Source organism: Thalia democratica, chromosome 4 (assembly GCF_965202585.1).
Source record: "Thalia democratica chromosome 4, ktThaDemo2.hap1.1, whole genome shotgun sequence".
In the NCBI taxonomy this organism is placed as follows: domain Eukaryota; kingdom Metazoa; phylum Chordata; class Thaliacea; order Salpida; family Salpidae; genus Thalia; species Thalia democratica.
In genome coordinates this window covers 59518763-59539594 of record NC_139168.1, presented here as the reverse complement: position 1 = coordinate 59539594, position 20832 = coordinate 59518763, and the positions used below count along the sequence as shown (strand labels likewise).

Below are 20832 nucleotides of genomic sequence, written 5' to 3'. Positions count from 1 at the left end.
AAAAAAAAGACAAGAAAAAAAAACAACCGAGGGTAAGGGTTAGGGGTAACAGTAATAGTATAAATAATGATAAAAAAAAACTAATAAAAGTTATTATCAAAAAATATATATATTATTAAATTAATCAAAAGTTATCGCCCAAGAATAAGGGTTAGGGAGGGGTAACAATGATAGTAAAAATAAAATAATATAATAAATAATAACTAATAAAAAAATAAATAATTATAATTGAATATAATCAAAAAGAAATTATAAAAAAAGTTACTGACCGAGAGTAAGGGTTAGGTAGAGGTAACAGTAATAGTAAAAAAAATAATAAAATGTTTAAATTAATAACAATTTAATAAATAAAAAAAAATAAAATTATTAAAAAGAATTAAATAAATTTAAAACAAATCAACCCGTGTCTTCGTGCAAAAATGACTCCTCGTACAAAAGTGACCCTTTGTGCATATTTGACTCTTACCTCTCTTAGAAACCCATTAGATTTTTTATTAGCCAATCCGTGTTATACTGATTTGTATTTATAATTGAATTTTTTACACAATGTAAACTAATTAATTTATATTTTTTCTTTATTTACCAAAATAACCTTATAGAATAGAATTTTTAGAACATATTTATTTTTTAGTGGCTAAAGAAAATAAAAAAATTTATTTAAGTTTTACTATTTTTACTAAATTTGAACTTCGTTAGTTTAAAATATTTTAAATTTTTAAAAACTATAATGTTTACTTAAGTTAGACATTTAGCTTAGAATTTAGTTTTTTTTTTAATTTAAGTTACCTTTGAGATATTGCCCCTGAAGGATTTTGTAATAATTTATATTTTTATAATTTATATTTTTATAATTTAAATTGTCATGTTACTGAAAACTAATATTTTTAAAGTTAAAAAACTTTAGAAAGCAATATAAGTTTTAATAACCTTAAAAATAATGATTAACAGATAGCCTTTAAAAGCGCTGTCATAGTAATCTTACACAAAACTAATTTCAGACATAATAAGTTCTGAATACTTACTGGACGTCTGTTTGTGCCAACTTATAATGTCTCGCTTGAATCACTATGTGGGATTTTTCCCATAGAAGTTTGGCAACTATACTTAGTTTTTTAATGACAAAATTTTAGTTAAAAAAATTTTTTACTTTGTAACATTTATTTAAAAGTCAGTTTTATAAAAGTTTAAAAAAATTTACTAAGTTAGTTTCAAAGTTTATTAGTGTTGTTTATTTACTTTTAAAAGTTAATTTAAAGTTTTATAAATATTTTCTAGTTCTTATATTACTAAACAAGATTCATAGTACATTATTAAACACAAAATTCAGTTAACTTTCGTTTAGATTTATTATCTTTCATTTTTCTTTTCGTTTAATTGATTGTACTAAAGATTTAAAATATTTAAATGATAAAAAAAGATATGCATAATAGCCCGTAAGAAACTTTATAAGCATGTGGTGTACGACTCGATAACCTAAATGTTCCTTTGTACACCAGCCTGGTGTCACCAGGTCCTTAGACAAAACTTTTTGAGCGCTTTTTTATCGTTCAATAAACATTATTATCATAAGTTCGAAAGCAAACTTGTATTTTATACGATTTAAGTAAATAAGTTCCATTTTGACAAAAAAATTTTTTGAGCGAACAGTCTAATTACAATTTTAAAGATAAAATATTAACAAAGGTTAACTAAACCATTTAAAAAATATATATAAGTATGATTTTATTTAAATTTGTTTCGTTACTAATTTTCTTCAAATTTCAATCGTATCTTTTTATGATAAAAAATTAAAAAACTTTTTTATGTAAAGAAAAACTTAATATAGTTCATTACTATATTAATTATTTTTAACTTTAATTAAAAATTTAAGATTCAAGAAAAAGCTGCTTTATTTAATCACTGTAATTTAACAAAATAACAAATATTTATATTTTCAAAAAAATAGTTTGGATACTTTTGAAAATGTATGTTTTATTATAATTTTGATTGTTTAATTTTATTATTAAAATGACAAAAGGAATCTTGCATAAAATAAAAAATATTTTATAATAATAATGGATTCAATGGATTTCAATTCACATGGATTTTTTTTTTAAAGACAAAGGACCGTTCTTTAGAATAAATAAAATTTTATAATTAGTTTCTAAGATAAGGACATAATTCTATCTTAAGTGGTCTGAACTCTGAAGTTTGGACATTTTTATAAAATTCCTAAAAAACGCTCTCAAGCTAAGTTCTTGCTCATTAAGTTATAAGAAGAAAACTTATCTAAACTATAGCTCCTCAATTAAAATAATGAAAACAATCCTGCATGTGATAAAAGTTTCAGTCTTTGGACATATATAAACAATTCAAATTTTAAGTAATTGAACTATTTAGAAAACCAGCCAAAAACTTTAGAAAACCAAAGATGTATTAAACTCATAATAGAAAAAACTAAGAAACTTTTTTCTTTATTCTGTTAAAATTTTCACGAGTTGACATTTAAAAAAATCCAATACTCGAAATATTTCCTAAAAATTTAAGATTTCTATCTCAAATAGAATTTAAAGTACATTAAAAATTGAGAAAATTAACAATGAATGATTGAAGTCCATATATATTCAAAAAGAGCTTTACAAAAAAATATTATTTCAAAAGTTAAATGAAAGGTAAAGGAAACCTAGTATGATGTCCCACTAATATAAAATGAAATTTTATTTTATTGAGGTCAATCTTAACAATAATCTTATGCTAACAATGACATATCATAAGTACATAAAAAATAAATTAAAACTTTTTTATTATGAAAAAATAAAACTGGAATATTTGATTGCCTTCATTTTACAATAAAAATCGATTATATCAATACAATATTTTATACAACGACAGAACTTAACAAAAATTAAAGCGATTAAATGTTAAGTTTAATTAGTTTATTATATATAAATTTAATTCTATTTATGTATATATAAAGCTTGTTAAAATAAGTATCTTTTTATACTACACATATTAGACTTTAAAATATATATTTTTAGCCTAAAATTATGGTTAAAATAGACATTGTATATATATAATGTAATTTCAGTTTAATATTGGTGCAACATCATGCTAGGTAGCTACCAAATGAAATTAATGAATATTATAAAAACTAACTTATATATCATAACATTAGCTTTCATGTAATAATAGTTTTTGTATGTAAATAAAATGCCTTTACCTAGCCCCATAGCCCTTTAAATGTCAGTATAGGAATACTAAGGTCAACAAACCATCATCAGTTTTTAAAGAACACATAGGTTTGAAAACTTGACATGAAAAAACTATTTTGTCCTGGACATGACATTAAACTGTACCCATGGTGTATGACTCAATAACCAAAAGGTTTTTTTGTACACCAGGTCCTTGAACCAAATTTTTAAGCCTTTTTTTTGTTCAATAAACAATATACATAGTTGCCACAAAACCTGGAATTTAACATTTTTGGCTAAAAGTTCTGGAAATTGAATTAAGAAACCTTGAAAACCTGAAATTTTAAACAATTCATACATGTTAGTTGAAAAATTTTGGTTTAATACAAAAATATATCATTAAGATATAAAATTTTGTCATCATAAATTTTTTTTAACAAAAACTTTTCAAGTTACTTTACAGTATCTTTTCAATGTTGTTATACTAATTAACTTAATTTTTAACCTTAAATTAAACTTTAAATTAAAAATAGACCAAAAAATGTGTACTTTTAAAAACCTTGGAAAAATTCAGAAAATCTGAAAAATATTCTCAAAAACCAGTGGAAACCCTGTATATAGAAAAACAGATCTAAAAAGGAAAAAATGAAATACAAAGTAGGTTTATATTTAATTAAAAATAACCATCAAAAAATGCCTGTAACATTTTTCTGTACAAGAATAACTAAAATTTGAACGTTTATCATTTGTTGCAAGCCTAAATTTATACATAAGTTATAGAGCATTACAGTATTTTTTCATGGAGAAATAGCCAAAGTTTGCTGCAAATAAACTTAAATAACTTCAACAGGGTTGCCACACACTCAGGTTATTTTTAAGTTTTTGAAAATCTCAAGATGACTCAGTATAACTCTGGATATTTTGAATTTGTTTTTTAAGCTCAGGCTGACTCAGGATAGTTTTAGTTATTATGAAACATCTCAAGATAATTTTCAGATTTCTGAAAATTTCAAGCCAGGCTTTTTCTTGATTTTGAGATCGATTTAGTTAATTTAATTTCAATATAATATTACTTTATTACCAGTTTTGTTAAAGAACTTGATTTTTAATGATTTTAATAAAATTAAAAGTAGTTTTTTAAGGATTTTAAAACACTCCTAATGACGTAATCAATAATTTAGGACAGTTATTAATCATTCAGTAGACTTTTTTTAGACTCCTGCTTCTAAAATAGCAGAAAAATATCAAAGACAGTTTTGAAAAGAAATTTGCTTTAAAACATCTCATAGCACTTAGTTTAACTTTCTAATCACCTAAAAAGTCAATTTCCACTTGATTAAACTTTCAGCCCACTGTGTAAAAGTAAGAAGGTTAAGATTTACACTAATGAAATTTTTAAGAAAACAACAAAGTCTATATATATATCATCAAGGTAATCAAAATCTGTGTACACCAAACTGCAAAAAATAAAATCCGTGCACCCCAAGATCTAATTTTAATAAGCGCTGCTAGTGGTAGTACTACGTTGATACTTTTACTAATACATTTCTCCTTATAGCAAAATTCTTGATGTTTTATGTGAACAGGGTTGCCACTTTACCTGGAAACCTAGAAAAATCACCTCATGAGAGTTTGAGATGGAAATAATTTGAAGTGGAAACAGCCATCTAAACGTGACTTGCTGAACTTGCATATAGATTCTATTCTTGATTGTAAAATTAAAGGGAAATGAAATGTTTCTAATGAAAGATCTATTTGCTTTTTCATTGAGAAACCATATATGAATATATTTTTTAGTAGAACAGATGTCTTATACAGAAAGTTTAATGATAGTTTTTAAAATCTTTATGAGTATTATGTTTACTTTGTTTTTTCAAACAGATAGTCCATTAGATTTTATCAATCATGTGACAGTCATTTTATACTAAAATTTTAGAAGTATCAGTCATTTTGTAATAATGTTAAAAGTTAATACTAAATGATACAGTACAATGTTTGTTTTATTTTGCAATCTTCTTTATTTCTTTATAAAAGTCTTTATTATGCAATCAATTCAATGTTCAATGCTATACAAGATTATCTTGCCTATAGTAAATCATAACTTTTTAATATTTTGTTAATTTGTTGTAATTTTAATTGTGTAATTATTTAAGGTTTTTTTAAACACTTAAAGCTAAATGAACTATGACATCAAATATCCCGCTAATATACATACCACATCACCTAAGTTTTTAAAGGTGTGTAAGTTTACCTCAAAAGTATTGTTTTACGATTAATTTTTTTTAATTAAAATCATACATCAAAAGCAGTTAATATGTCTTTAAATATATGTCAATAAGTATAAGCTTTCATTTACGATATAAATTCTAACAGGGTTGCCACTTTACCTGGAAAAACCTGAAATTTTACAGTTTTCACATGTTCAGTAGTAAAATTTTGATTTGAGTCAAAAAATCTATCATATAGATAAAAAGTTTTTGTCATCATCAAAAATTAAGTGGCTTTAAAGTATGTTTTCAATTTTTTTATTCTTTGTAATACAGTTTCTTACCTTAAACTTAACTCTAAACTAAAAATAGGCCCAAAAATGTGTACTTTAAAAAACCTGGAAGAAATTTGGAAAACCTGGAAAAATTTTGTTTAAAAGGATTGGCAACCATGTTATAAGTCTGGGACATGTATAAGTGATTTTATTACTGTTTAAGTCAAAAAGTTGAAAAATAAGTGATTTTTGGGGTCAAAATTAGTTTTTTGGGCGGCATATTTTTTTTTTGCAAAATTTATATATAATTTTTCAGATTCTTCTTAATGAAGCAAAAACACATCCAAATTATATTGACTCATAAGTCCAGGATACATCACTCAAGTACTCCCTACCCCTACATATATATAAAAAACACATTTAAGGTAACAGTATCTTTTCAGTGTTGTTATAGTACTTTACAGTTTTTAACTTTAAACATAACTTTAAAATTAAAAATAGACCCAAAAACTTGTACTTTCAAAAACCTGTTATAAATTTCTCAAAACCCTGAAATAAGCACAAATACAAATTTATTTTGTACTATAGTCATGAAATTTTAAGTTATAGTTTTTTTTTCAAATTTGCAATGAAAATCTATTATAAATTTCAAATAAATTAATTATATGTCGAAGAGAATAGAATTTTACTATTTTTTTTTTATTCAGAGAAAGTTGGCCATGAAAGATTTTTCTCCATGCATTTATACCATAATCTATTTTTTACAAAACTAACTTTATCTCAAAAGTTACAGAGAGGACCTCAACTGGTTTTATAAAAAAAAGTATGAAAATTAGTGACCAAAAAGTCAAGATACTATTACATTAAGAGGTTAAACCCAAATTTAAATATTCTTTTTACAACAGAAGTTATGCCAGTTAGAGTGAAGCATGAAACAACTTAAGAGTTTTTGTGTAGATAAAACATTAATGTCTGAAAAAAAAAAGATTCACTGTTGAAGAAAGACTATTTTTATAAACTAGTTTCACTTAAAAGAATAAGTTGTTGTTTTTAATTTTTAAAATTATTTAAAAATTTGGTTATATAACTTCAGTTTGTATTTTTATTTTTGAGTTTTTGTAGTAATAAAAAAAACAAAACATTTTGTAACTTTGCTCATCTTGTTGTTAACTTCGTAAACTGTCAGAGATTAAGTTATTTTGCAGACAAGCTGAAAGTACATATCTATATGTTTTTAAAAGCTATAGATTTAGTATATTTTAATAAAGTTATGAAATAATTGTCACTAAATATTAAAAATCAATATTTTATATGCAGTTATCCAATTTACTTAAAATAATCCACTGACTTTTTTAGTTTTATTGAACAGTTTTTTTGAAATCTGCTAAATATCAAGCTTTTACAACACAAAATCATTGAAGTATTAGATTAACTTGCCTTATTTAAAATTTACCTATTTTTTTAAAACAACAAAAGTATTAAGCAAAAACTGCCTAGTTTATATTACATACATTGGTATGAACTTTTTGCAACAACTTAATAAAATGTTGAGATATTTGTAAATACTTTTATTTATACAAGCAGATTGATAAATTAAAAGTGAAATGACAAGTGAGGCTAAATTAACTACAAAAATAGGTGGAATAAATTTTGAAGTTGAATTACAAGTACCATGTTTAGATGAAATTCTTACACCAAAAACAAAAAATGAAAACATAGAAAAATTACCATTACTATTTCCCTATCCCTCTGTACCTCTTGTTGATATTATGCCGATTGTACCTGTGGATAATAACAAAGAACAAAAAAAGACATAAATACAACTTATATAACATACAGTATTAGTTATATAACTATGAAATTGTAAATTTTATTTACAATTAAATTGTTGTTGCTTAATAAATAAAGTTATTAAATAACGGTAGCTTTTTAAGTGATTGTTAGTAAGAGAACTTTGAAGGTATTGTTGTTATAAATGAAAAAAAAAGTGCAAGACCTTATATATATTTTACATTGTTGAAAGTTGTGTTGAAAGCCAAATATTTTATTAAGGTTTTTGTATCATAATAACATGTCAACTTTTAAAAATAGATTTGAAGAAAATTGTATATTCAAAAATCTAAATTTAGTTTTATAGCTTATTTTCTTTTTGATTAACTACTTTATTTGACTCTAAGCTTGATTTATTTATTTCAAATAGTTATCAGTTAAATTTTGATAATTTTAAGTTGTTTTAAGAGAATTTACAATTTTGTATAAAGTATTGCATTTATACATTTTCAGAATTATATTGTATTTTTTTAAACTGTGTAATGCAAAAACAACCATTTTAAGAACTTTATAAAATACATGATTTGAAATCTTCAATGGACAACATAAATGCTGCAAAAATATCGTTTGATGATGTTGAATTTAACGAAAGTGTAAGTATTTCTTTTAATCCTAACTTAATTTGTTTTAAACTTTAAACTTTCTTTTAATAAACCCTCAAAAAAGTACTTTTGAAGAATATTATATTTTAATTATAATCAAACTTTCTTTTCATTATAAATTGATTTTGAATAAAGCATTTGTCTATGGTAAAATATGTTTTTGTGTAGTGACTCATATTTTAACTTATTTAGATTTATTTGCTTTTTTGTTACTTTACCTTAAGAAACTATTTCAAATTCAACAGGTACGAGTTTATATCATAATATTATTGGGAGCAATAACTTTGTACGTATTTTCTTATATGAAACTTTTAAAATACCATTGCAAGAAAGAAAGAGATAGCTGGGATCATGCTGATGTAGATGCAAAGGCTCATAGGTTTGTTTAACACTTGTTTTAAGTCTGTATTGCAAAGTTACTAGAAAGAAGTTTATCAAGAGTATTTTGTTGTTTTGTTTAACAATTTAAAGTGTATGAAACTTTAATTTTGTTATTATAATAATGCAGTGATGTCAAAATATTTTAACTTACTTGAAAAGCCTAAATTTATTTACCATTTGACAGTTAAAAATATTTAAGTAAGATGATAATAGTCTCATTAAAACACATTTAGTGAAATTTCTAAGCTTTTTGATATTTTAACTACAGTTAATAAATTTTGGTAGGGTAACAGTACTAATTTAATTTTTTATGAGTGTTTTTGTTTGTTGGTAATGTTTTAATATGTTGTAGGACAGAAGTTTGTACTTGTTTGACTGTATTTTGCGATCCGTTGTAGAAGGGGTCTAACAGAAGTTAAAAAAAAAAATAAAATAAAAATAAGATCAAACAGTATTCTCAAGTTTATAACTTAAATGACTTTTATATAGCGTGTATTTTTAACTTGCAAGAATATCATTTTCTCAAGAAGTTTGAAAATTTTAAGAGTACTTTTTGTTTTAAATATTATTTATATATCAGTAAAACTAGTTTTGTTTTTCATGTTTTTTGTATAAATATAGCATTTTTACAGTAAATTGTATAACAAATTTTAGAGAAAATTATAAACTTTTTTTATTGTTGTAGAAAATGTACTAAAAGTTTAAGTCACCCTAGCTTCATATTCAAAGAAGGGGACACGTGCAAAATCCACCCAGTCAAATTAGAGAATTGCTTACCGATTGAGGGTAAGGGTTAAGGGTATCAGTGATATTAAAAAATTAATAAAAAATAAATTTAAAAAAGGGTTAAAATATATAAAATAAATTAATAAAAAAAAAGTCGGGTGGATTTTGAACGTTGGTGGATTTTGATAGGATACCCAAAGAAGAAAGCACATGTTTATTTATTATACAGTTTATGCTTTCTTATCCTTTTACTACTGACTACAGAAAAATATGTTTTTATGTCTTATAAATATAATTTTAATTTATTATTAAGTTTTTTTTTATTATCATATTTTATATTTCAATTAGTTTTACACCAAAAAAGTCCTATATTTAATTGTTTTTTTACAATATTTAGGCATCATTATGCACTTATAAATTCCTAATGCAGAGTTAAAAGTGTGAATAGTTTAATAAATTTCAGAAAATTTTTGTATAACCATGATGGTTTTTCAAGGTCATTATAAACCATTGTGTTAAAACATGATATTTTTAGCATTTTACAGGTAAAACTTCAAAATTTTAAAATATAATTTATGTTAGTAAATTTTTGCTAAATTGAAGTAGAGTTTAAAATAACAGGGTAGCTTTGTACATATGTGCAGCAATGGGGGCAATTTCTATTGGGGCGATCCTCATGCTACCTTTGAGCATGCTGGGTAACGAGGTTGTTCATCTCTACCCGCGCTCCTATTGGGTACAATGGATTAATGGTGCACTTGTTCACAGTTAGTTTGATTTTTTTATTATAAGGATATGAATTCTCTTCAAGCAAGGTTGCCACTCTTTCAGACTATTCAGGACATTTTAAAATTAGTTTAGAACTAGACTAAATCTGATTATGTTAATCTTATTAATCGTACATTTAATGCTTTTCTTAATCGGTCTAATTTATTATTTTTTAATTTTAAGATAGTTATCAATTTTAAGATAGTTATCAATTTTAAGTACATTAAAAACTAATTTATTATAATATTACTTTATAATATAGTTTTTTAAACAAATATTGTTCTAACACAGTTGTACCCTTACTTTTTAAAAACTTTGCACAACAAGTTCTTACAGAATAAATTATACGCTCACTATACAATTTAGTAAACTATCTTAAAATATATAACTAATACTATTATGGTTTAGTTAAGTTTTTTGTAAAAAAAATTAAAGAAATAATTTGATTACCAAAATAAAACTTATTTAATTCTTTCAAAACATTTTAATGCAAACTTAGTTTCAGTCAAAGACCTCGTCAGTGCTTATATAAAAAATCTAAAAAAAAAAATAAATATTTTTTATATAAGCACTGACGAGGTCTTTGCCCGAAACTAAGTTTGCATTAAAAAGTCTTGAAAGAATGGAATAAATATAATTTCTCCTTTAGAAGTTGAGATCTTTTATTAGTTTTCGAAAAATCAAAACATATAAGAACATCGAGTATGATAAAATACATAACTATCTAAATAATATTTTCACTATTCATAAAAAAATTGTGCACAGTCATTTTATAATTCAAACTTTTTAAACACATCATTTTGTTTTTACAAAATTTATTTGATATTTGCTTGCTTTACTTTAAGCGACTTAAGCTTTAAAGTGTATTCGTTTTTGCAAATGTTTTGATTTTTGATGAATTTTTTAGATATATTTGTATTAGTATATAAATAATAAATTTTCACGAATATTTATTTTTTTCCAAAAAATCCAATCTTTATTATAAATGACTGTTTTAGATTATTTTCATAAAGAAAGATCATAAATGAAATATTCCGTATATATTTTAAAAAAGTTGTTATTAAAACCTGTTTATTTTTATTTATTTAGCTTAGTTATACCTAAGTTAAATTGATACCTAAAATGCTATACATATATCTATGCTAAGTGCATGTTTACTTATGCTGTGAATAAAGCACTTTTGAAACATTTGTTGAAACTGTTGTGTTATTAAGTATTACATTTTTGTTCCAACAGCAATATGGCAAGTCATCTTCATCGTGTCTCAAATTTCCTTCATAGTGATGGCCCCATTCTCCTGGCTCTTCACCGAGTCAGAAGGGTTCAGCTCGTTTCGCCGCCATAAAAGAGGCTCCCTGCTGCCCAGAATATACGAGACGGTCGCCATACTGTTCATAGCTCTTCTCATCATATTCTGTCTCATTTGCACCGTCGATGCCTTCATTAATCCGGCAGAAAATTATTCTGTATGTTTTAGTTTGTTTTAATCTAATTGATAGAATTCAGCTTTAAATTTCTGTAAGCTGTAGTTTTTTTATAGAGCTTATTGGATTGAGTTTTTAATTTAGGCTCAAGTTAGTATTTAAAAATTTTGCTAAATTATTACATTTTTTAATCATTTTCTAAAGCATCATACTGTAATTAAATCTTAATGCAATATATTCTATAAGTCCAAAGAGTTTTAGTATCTAATTTAGTTGTTGTCCTTTTTTATAATTTTCCTATCATTTTACTTAGAAAAGTGTATGAAGTTTAAGTAGAAAAAGTAAAAAATATAATTTTTTAACTGTTATAACGTTTTATTAGTTTTAAGCCAGTTATAAAACATTTATGTTTATTTTCAAAGTTTTTAGTTGTATGAAGTTTTCTAAAGCTTTGTTAGTGTCACTGTATTTTTTTTAAACAAAATTTTTAAATCTTTATTAAAAGTTAAAAAGTAAGTAATATAATACCATAAACTTTATTCTGATCGTAAAAAAGTTAAAGGTAAATTAAAATAAACATTTGTTTTGTTTGAACAAGCTCTATTTTTGCTTTATTATTTGTTATGTGTTTTACAATCATGTTTTATTTGTACTGTTGTGAACAATATTTTAACACAGTTTTTTTTGTAATGTTATGCCACAACATCTTACAGTATTTTATAACTAATAATTTTTTAATGCTTAGTGTTTAAATATGTAAATATTAACTTTATAATCCATTAAACTTTTAATAATTAATAATTCTAGAATTTTAACACAATTAACTTTAAAAGTTGTTTTATAAATAAGCAGTATGTTTTAAAAACTTATGTAAGCTCATAATTCTTTAGTGTACAAAAGATTTGGTTTTGAATTTAATTTTTTTTTATAAACTTAATTGTGATTTTCATTGTAAAAACTAAGTAATAGCTAAGTTCTATTGAATTTTTATTCCAATCTTATGTTAAACCTGTTTAAGTATTTGCAAAAAGTAAAATACTACAATTGTGATGAATGTAAAGTTAAACTATTGAATCGTTATTAAATGAATTATAAATTAATATTTAAAAAATTAAATTTCACTACTTTTTTTTCAGTTTGTTTTTCTTTACAGTTATGTGTAACAATTCTTAACAGAAAACATTTCTAAACGGATACCACTACTTCTCCAATGCGTTTGCCTACTGCCTGTGCTTTTTCGTCTTATTCACAATCACCTGTTGCACTCCGAAGGGTCTCGTCATAATATTCGATTGGGTTGGCAGTCTGCTTGTCAAGCCAGTTATACTCGGTGACAACAATGAAAAAATACAAGAGCTTCAACTTTCTAAAGTTAGTTATGAATCGTTTTTGAGTTGAAAGTTTATTTTTAACTTGTTTACTTAGCTAGTAGTTATTATGCAGAAGTATGTAGTTCTCTCTTATATATACCAGGGTGCTGTTTCACAACTATTAGTTTTACAATTGAGATTAAAGTCCAGTTCTTAATTTTATTTTTAATTTTTCTAGAATTTTTTTTTTAATGTATTCAGTCGCAATAAAACTACTCTATTATTACCTTTGTCCGTTCTGAAACAGTTAATGCTCTTATTTTGAAAATATTTTTTAAGGTTCTATGGATAGCTATACATTTCATAATAAAACTGATATTCTTACTAAATAATTTTTAGTACTGTTTCTTATTTTATTGTCTATGTCTAAGACCAAATTTTATTTTCTAATTAGTTTTTCGATTAAATCTGAACAAAGAAATTAAGTTTTACTAAAAGAAGTCTATTTTACAAATATCTTACAAAATTTATTAACAATTCCTATTAGTATTTAAAATATTCTAACACAATTAGTTTTGTATGAAACAAGTAAGATTTTCATAAAAACAAATATTCATAAATTTACGGACCATTCTTTTTTTTAAGTTAGCTAAATCATCAATAACCACCTTAACATATAATAGTTTGATTGTTGTTGGATAGGTATTTAGATTTAAAATACAAATAAAACATAGATGGGTTAAAACTTTTTAGCTTAGTTTTATTTTTAATACATAGTTTTTGTGCTCTAAATATAAGCTCTCTTATTCTCTTGTCATTATTTGTTTTTAAAATTAAAAAATTTAAGGTATTTAATAAAATTTCATTAGGTTTTTAAATTAGTTTATTATCGTCATCTGTTGTCCCCTTGAAAGTTTTGCAAACATTTACTTAATTTTAGTTATATCACTTAAGGACAAAATTTTTCTTGAATTTGTATAACACATGCGTTATTTAAGTTTGCGTAGGCAATCAACATGTATCTATGTGTTTATAAATGAACGGCAAGTATTTTATAAAATTTACTTAAAGTATATATTTTAATTTTTCTGAACAGTATGCGATACACTAATGACTTATCAATCTAATATATAAAATTTGAATATGTTTGTATAAATATTTAAACAAAACACATATTTATCTTACAAAAAAAAGAATTAAGAAATTGAGTTCTTTTGAAAATGTTGTTCATTTTATTTTTCTCAATAGTGGTTGCACTTTGCGTTACTGTTTACTATATGTTTTTACGTCACAAAAGCAGTACCTTGTGATAGCTGCAAGATAATAGCAAACTGCAGCAATTTGGGGAATGTTATGATTTATATAAACTAATGTAGTCTATATGTAGCTGTCTTCTTAAAATAAAGGTTTTGACATTTTTTAGGAACTATAAATTTATGATAATTTTAGTTTATACTTACTTTCACTATTTTTTTATTTAGTAAGAAAGTAAGTTTTATTGTTAATTTATATCTAATAGTTTTACTCAAGTTTTTTATTTTTTTAGTTTTTTAATTACAATGCGTATTTTCTAATTATTCAAAAAACAACTAATATAAAAACATTTGCTAATTAATTATAATACAAAAAATCTGTATAAACTAAATGAAGATTAATTTAAACGTACGTATAATACTACAAGTCAAAATAATTGCTTGATTTAAGTTCTTAACGTATTTAATTTTTCTAGAAAACGTTTAATTTCTAATTACTTGGTAAAACATACAAATGTAGAAAAGCATAAGTTTTGAATTTGCTTTTTTTCATACCAAACTTTTAAAGCTAAAATTTGAATATATCAATTGAAATAATAAATTACTAAAATACCAGCAGCTATATTTTTGTTTAAGTGTGTTGATTAAATGAAACAATTAAATAAAAAATTTAAATCAGAGTAAAGTTTTCAAAAAAGACTTAAGAATAAGTTATGTTTGTACATTTGGTTCAAGTATCGGTTTAGTCAAGTACGTCATTGAATGTTGCATAATAATTTATTATGCGGCAGACAAACATATTTTAGTGTTTGGAGAATCGAACTTGAAGTTGGAAATAGAAAAGCATCCAATTAGCTTTTAATACGTCTGCTAACTGTGTAACAGTACGTAGATACTGAAAAATAGTTTATTCATTTACTCTAAATTAATTTTATATGATACAAATTTTAAAAATGTTTTATTTAAGTTGGGTGAAAAAATTATAAAAATAGGTCATTTATGTTTTTATTTTGAGCTAAATATGTTGTGGCTCAAGCTAGTTTCATAAGTCACTTTTTTATGAATTTTAAATATATTGTTACTTAATCATAAATAGATATAAAATTACAACTTAAAAGTTAATCGTTTGTTTAATAAAACACCTAATAGGTTGTTATTAATGATTTTTATTTTGTAGTTAGGCAAAAAAATTATTTAGAAATTATTAGATTTTTCCTTATTAAACAATGCAGGACTTGATAACACGAAGGTTGAACGCCAACAGCCGTTTGAAGTCGCGTCACATGCTGTCGTCACGGTTGATCAAGCAGCAGGTCGGAAGCGAGGAGATGGAAGTGGAGCTGGTGGAAATCAACAGGGAGATCGCGTCGCTGGAGAGGCAGCGCAATGTGTCGAGCATCTACAAGAACATCTGGTATCCCCTTCTCATGTTGGTCGTGCTTGCGCTGACGTGCTTGTCACTGTTGTTTGTGAGTTTTGTTGGTTTTCACTGTGTTTAACTAAAAACTAGTAAATACTGTTGAGTCTTCACCGGATTGTATAGATAAAGTTATGATTGTTAAATACGGTAGGGAAGTCCTTAAGGTGCGCTCTAAATGTCCAAAATGAGTAGAACTAGAAAAAATAAAAAATCATAATATTTTAATAAACAAATGATACACGAAAAATAATTTTTATATGGTTAAAGCTATTGAAAAGCTCTAGAAACTCTAAAAATAGTATAATTTGTGTCTTTCTAAAAATAGGTAGATATCAGTTATTATTTAATGTGAAAAGAGAAAAGTTTGTCTCAAGATTGTATGGTACGCAGTTTTACTTTAATTCAAGGTGCGTGCCTTATCGATGTCCCCTCTACAAATATGATTTAAAATAAAAGTTTTGATTAGTTTCCAGTTAATAATTTAGTTATTATTTGAAAAAAATATTATTGAAGTTATACTTTTTTTTTTAAGAATTGAAAACTAAGTCAGTCATTAGTTTAATTTAAGACTATTACGATTAACATAAAAAGTTATCTTAGGAGTTTTATAAAAGTTGATATTTTTGTAAGAATAAATATGGACAAAGTTCGCCAACTAAATGTCTTGGAAAACCATCTTACACTGAATAAAATATTTACTTTTTGTTATATTATATTTGATTATGTATAAAAAATCTTAACATTTTTTTAAAATGCTTTTATTAAAGTAGTTTTTTTTTTCTGTTTTTGTCGTGAACAAGTTGTTTTATAACTAAATATCACTTCACCTAAACAACTATAAGAGCACTTCACTAAAAACGGTTTTTGTCAATTTCTGCATGTTAATTGGTTTTTGTCGTACAAAATTTGTATTAGATTCTTAAAACTGCTATTTTTAAAACATAGTTTAGTTTTAACGACTTGCTGCACATAATATGATTTTTTAAATGATAATTTAAAAAACAACGTAATTTAATTGCCAAAGTCGTACTTTCCAAAGTTCTATTAATTCAAAAGAATACTTTGTTTGTGACTATCATTGTTCAGTATTTACTTCAAAAGTTTTTTCTATCTATAAATATTTTAAGCAAACTATATGAGATCACAACACAAGTACATATTATTGAAAAAAAAAATCGTAGTCAGATTATTATAAGATTAATTATAATGCCAACGCAACAGGTAGTGGTCCACATGTTGCAGTTTACTTTTTGGGGGGATCACGAACTTCACCCCAGCACTGTGAATGATCATGTTAAGTACGATTACAGGTTGGTTTAGTTCAGTAAAATTAAACTTGTAGTTTTTGATAAAATAACTGTTTATATTTTTATACTACGGTTTAAGAATACTTATGTAAATTACTAACAACAAAGTGAATTTATAATTTAAAATATTCACTTTCAAAGTCATAAGTATATTTATTAAACAAAGACAAAACGGTTTATTAAACTACTTATCCGTTTATCAAACATTCTGGTATTATATCAAGCTTTGTAAGTTGTGTTAAAACAGGAACCCGTTGAAACAAATGAACATATGCCGGCAAATCGACGAGAAAGGCGACCAAGTTCCGCAGTACTGCAGGAAGGTGCTCGATGACCCGCACAGCCACGACAACACCAAGCTGTCCGAAACCAACCACCAAGTGTTCTACTACGGCGCCAAGTCCCTGTCATCGTTCGGTGTGTTGTGTTTTTTGTGTGAAATTAAAACCATTAGTCAGTGTAGAGTGAGTCGAGTTTAAACTCTGATCAGTGTGTTATTTTAGTGTTTGCGCGAGTAGTTTTAAAGTTAGCCGAAGTTTTCAAAATTGCTTATTTAATTGTCAGGAATATACGGAACAATCTTCGAGCTGATACTGATATCGTACAACTTCTTTGGGAGCCTAGTCGGTTATTACTTTCTCATCGGTCAAAACCTCATTCCCGAAATTGGGAAAACCCCTATAACAACGATAATTTTCAACTGCGTGTCTTTCCAACTTCTGGCCTGCTCGCTTCCCGTAATGTCCCGTGTCCTGGGTAAGTTGCTTGTTTTGAACCTCAGCCTAACATGCTTAATTTACATAAACTAAGCAAATGTTTAAATTTTCTTGTCATTTTTTATTCATTTTTTTGTTTCGACAGGCATAACGATGTTTGAGCTGCAGGGAAGTTTCGGCCAGTTACCGTGGCTGGCAGATTCTGGGTGGATTTGTTTGTTCCACTTAATTTACATTCTTATCGTTACACTTTGCCTCATCAAAAAGTTCACTTTCGGATTTAGATGCGACGTTTATAAAGCGCTGCGTGAGTTTATTATTTTTAATCAAAAAGCGTGCCTAGTTTTTTTTTAGACGTAAAAGTCTGAATTTATACGCTTCTTGTACATTATATACTTCTTTTTGTTAAGTAATTACTAAAATAGAGAGCCTTTCCACAACAAATTATAAACAATTAAAGATATATACAAATAAAAAAGTAGACGTTGATTATACTTTGTTTTTTTATATGATTATACTTTGATTTTCTATTAGATTAATGTTTTTTAACTAAAACGTTTGAAATGTTAGTTATTAGCGATGTTGTACAACAAAACAGTGGTCTCAACTTTTTCAAAAGCTGTGCACACTAAATTACTTGGAAATGTGTTCTGTGTATACTAGACTATAAAAAATATTTAATTATTGTAAAAGAATGCTATTTTTTTGTGTTTTGAGTGTCTTAGTATATGAATAACGGTTTAAAAACTGTTATTTGATGCTATAACTAGATTTTCCCATGGAAATAGACAAAACAAACGACAGCTAGAAAGCATTTTTTCAGCTTACAACGTTTTCTGTGCACAGTAATAAAAATTCTATGCACACTAGTGTGCACAGGTGCACTTTTTGACTACCACTGCTATAAAAGAACCAAACGCTACGAGTTCGTTGTAGCTTAAAACTATTTCCAATATACAATAATCTTTCTTTTGAGTATGCTTTTTTAGATATTCAATTACTTCTGTGTACGTTTTTGTTTGACTTTGTTCAAAGAAGAGCGTACTCAAAAAGAAGATTGATGTACAGTGCTTATTCACTTATCTGGACTTCACTTATCCAACGTGTCCGGATAAGTGTATAAGCACTGTACTTTAAAAATTAGAATTTGTAGGTTTATCTGCGCAAATTAATTCTAAGTAGTATTAATTTGGTCATTATGTACGTTATTCAAAAACTGCTTAAAAGTAAATAAAGCTTAAGTAAACCAAAAACTTAAGCGCTATAGTTTTTCATGTTTGTTGAAAATATTAAACTTGATCTACTGTTAAATTGTACTTATTGATAACTTCAACAGATGTGGACATGTGGAAAGAAAGGTGGCAACGAGTGGCGGAAGTGGGGAGAAAAATAAAGAAATGGCTGGATGTCAGGTTGGAAAATGAGGTGAACAGCCAGCAGGACCTGCTCGTTGGTAATGTTGAAAACAGGCAAGATGCAGAAGTTTCGGCAAAGCTGGTCAACGGGAAAGCTGACATTTCAACTTCCAGCGAAGCTTCGTCTTCGTCCGGTGGGTTTGTGACGACATTATATTTTGCTGGATTAGATTAATACACACTAGCATTCAATTTTAACCGATAATAAACTCTCCATCGTATTTATAATCTGGGTTTATAAATTTTTGCTATACGCGTTTCTTAATATTATATTTACATATACTATTTTTATATTTTACTTATTAAAGTAGTTGTCTGGTTTTTGGATGACTGGTTAGAGGATTAAAATAGTTTAATAATTTCTTTTGACATCATGGCCATTTAAAAAGATGGTTCGTTAAATTAAGTTAAAAAATAAAATAAAATCAAAAATTATTTACTTAAAATAGTATATTTAAAAATTTAAAGTTAAATGAATAAAATTACAAATGTACTAATAACAATTTTAAGCTAAATTTTTATATAAATATTTACTTTAATATTGTTTGAATAGTTTGTAGCACTTGTTCTTAAGCTTACGACCATTTAAATTTTATAGGTTTTTTATTAACATTATAGGTATAGTACCATTTCTATGAAGCATAATAAAAAAACTTTTTTTTTTCTAACATCATGGGACAAAACATCTTAAAACAATAATATACAGCTTTAGTTTATAAAAAAAATTTTTACCCAGTGTCGTCATAAGTATCAATCACTTTTTTATTAAAACAATTTTTTAACTAATTAAAGTTTTAAACATACAAATTTTAATGTTATAAAATTCCGTACCAACATTTTTTTTTTCTTAACAGTTGATACGCCAATCAGTCCACAAAACAGAATATTTTCAATTTTTTCCGCCGGATGTCTCCCTTTCGTTTCTCCGTTTTCCCGCGTCGTTGAATGACGAAGGAAAATTTAGAGGACAATAAGAAATAAAAATGGTTAAAGATGGTGAAAGATTCAGTTGGAAATTTTTAGTGATGTGATTTTAACATGAAAGCTTGTAATACGTTTTTGTCTTGAACTTTACAGCTATTTATTATGCAAGCTAATTTATAAGAGCGTTTTTAGTATCCAGTTTAGTGCACAAGTTATTTATTTCGACTTGCCTTAGGTTTGATTTTATATTTATTTTAAGTTGTTTTAATTCAAATTCACCACCTTGTACTTTTTGTTGCTTTTCTACATGAAGCTATAATGACCAAAGATATTTCATTCTCTTCATCTTCAAGGGAACTGCTTGTTTTTTTCTTCTTCATTTATTTTGCAACAAAATACACGCGCATCGCTATCACTGTCATTTTTACTGAACAAATGTGACAATCTTCCTTTTACTTGACGGTTCCCTTGTGCCTTTTTATCGGCCGTCATTGTTTTGTTGTGTCATGTTGTTTTTTATATTGCTTGGTTGTATTACACGAACAAAACTTAATAACTGTTTTGTTTTATAACTTGTCTACCGCCACGTCAAAAAATAAACTTTTAGACATTATAGCACTTTTAAACTGTAGTACTTTTTAGTTTGAATTTACGTTAGTAAATTTGTATATGTATAAATTAATTATTTAAGCTTAAGTGTTTGGAATATAATTAAAATAAGTATTGATGCTACGCTAAACAATAAAAATAGCTAATAATGACTGCTGAATTATAGTGAATTGGAATGAAAAGTTGATAGAAATATATGTTCGTCTGAAATTTATTTTAAAGATGATGTTTTTAATGACAGAGTTAAGAATCCCTAAATAAAATTAAAACAGAAAAAATTATTGAGTTTGGTAGAGAAAATATGCTACAAAAAAATGAGGATTTTTTTAACGGATTCACAGATAAATGTTTAAGACAAATCTGTAAATATTCTGTTTTATACGTACGGTATACGTACTTAAAATATAAATTTAAAATTATTATAAGCTATATAACTGTTCAAAATATAGGTTTAATCGTTTGCTAACAAAAGATCCTAGTGAAATAACTTCACTG

The 20832-nt window shown here is 25.6% G+C and overlaps 1 protein-coding gene across 2 annotated transcripts; it reads left to right on the top strand.

Annotated features, from left to right (window-relative positions):
* The first annotated feature begins 7936 nt into the window (after positions 1 to 7936).
* On the top strand, positions 7937 to 20343 carry LOC145833941 (limb region 1 protein homolog). Of its 2 annotated transcripts, none has more exons than XM_082941218.1 (12): positions 7937 to 8075; positions 8330 to 8463; positions 9813 to 9958; positions 11196 to 11425; positions 12560 to 12754; positions 15179 to 15415; positions 16588 to 16676; positions 16921 to 17090; positions 17238 to 17429; positions 17535 to 17696; positions 18726 to 18938; positions 19659 to 20343. In XM_082941218.1, exons 1-12 carry the CDS (start codon positions 8019 to 8021, stop codon positions 19751 to 19753), a joined length of 1920 nt encoding a protein of 639 aa, XP_082797344.1. In that variant the 5' UTR covers positions 7937 to 8018; the 3' UTR covers positions 19754 to 20343. The 2 variants fall into 2 exon arrangements, with proteins under 2 accessions (XP_082797344.1, XP_082797345.1); XM_082941219.1 differs by having other exon boundaries at positions 18726 to 18942.
* Positions 20344 to 20832: the final 489 nt, after the last annotated feature.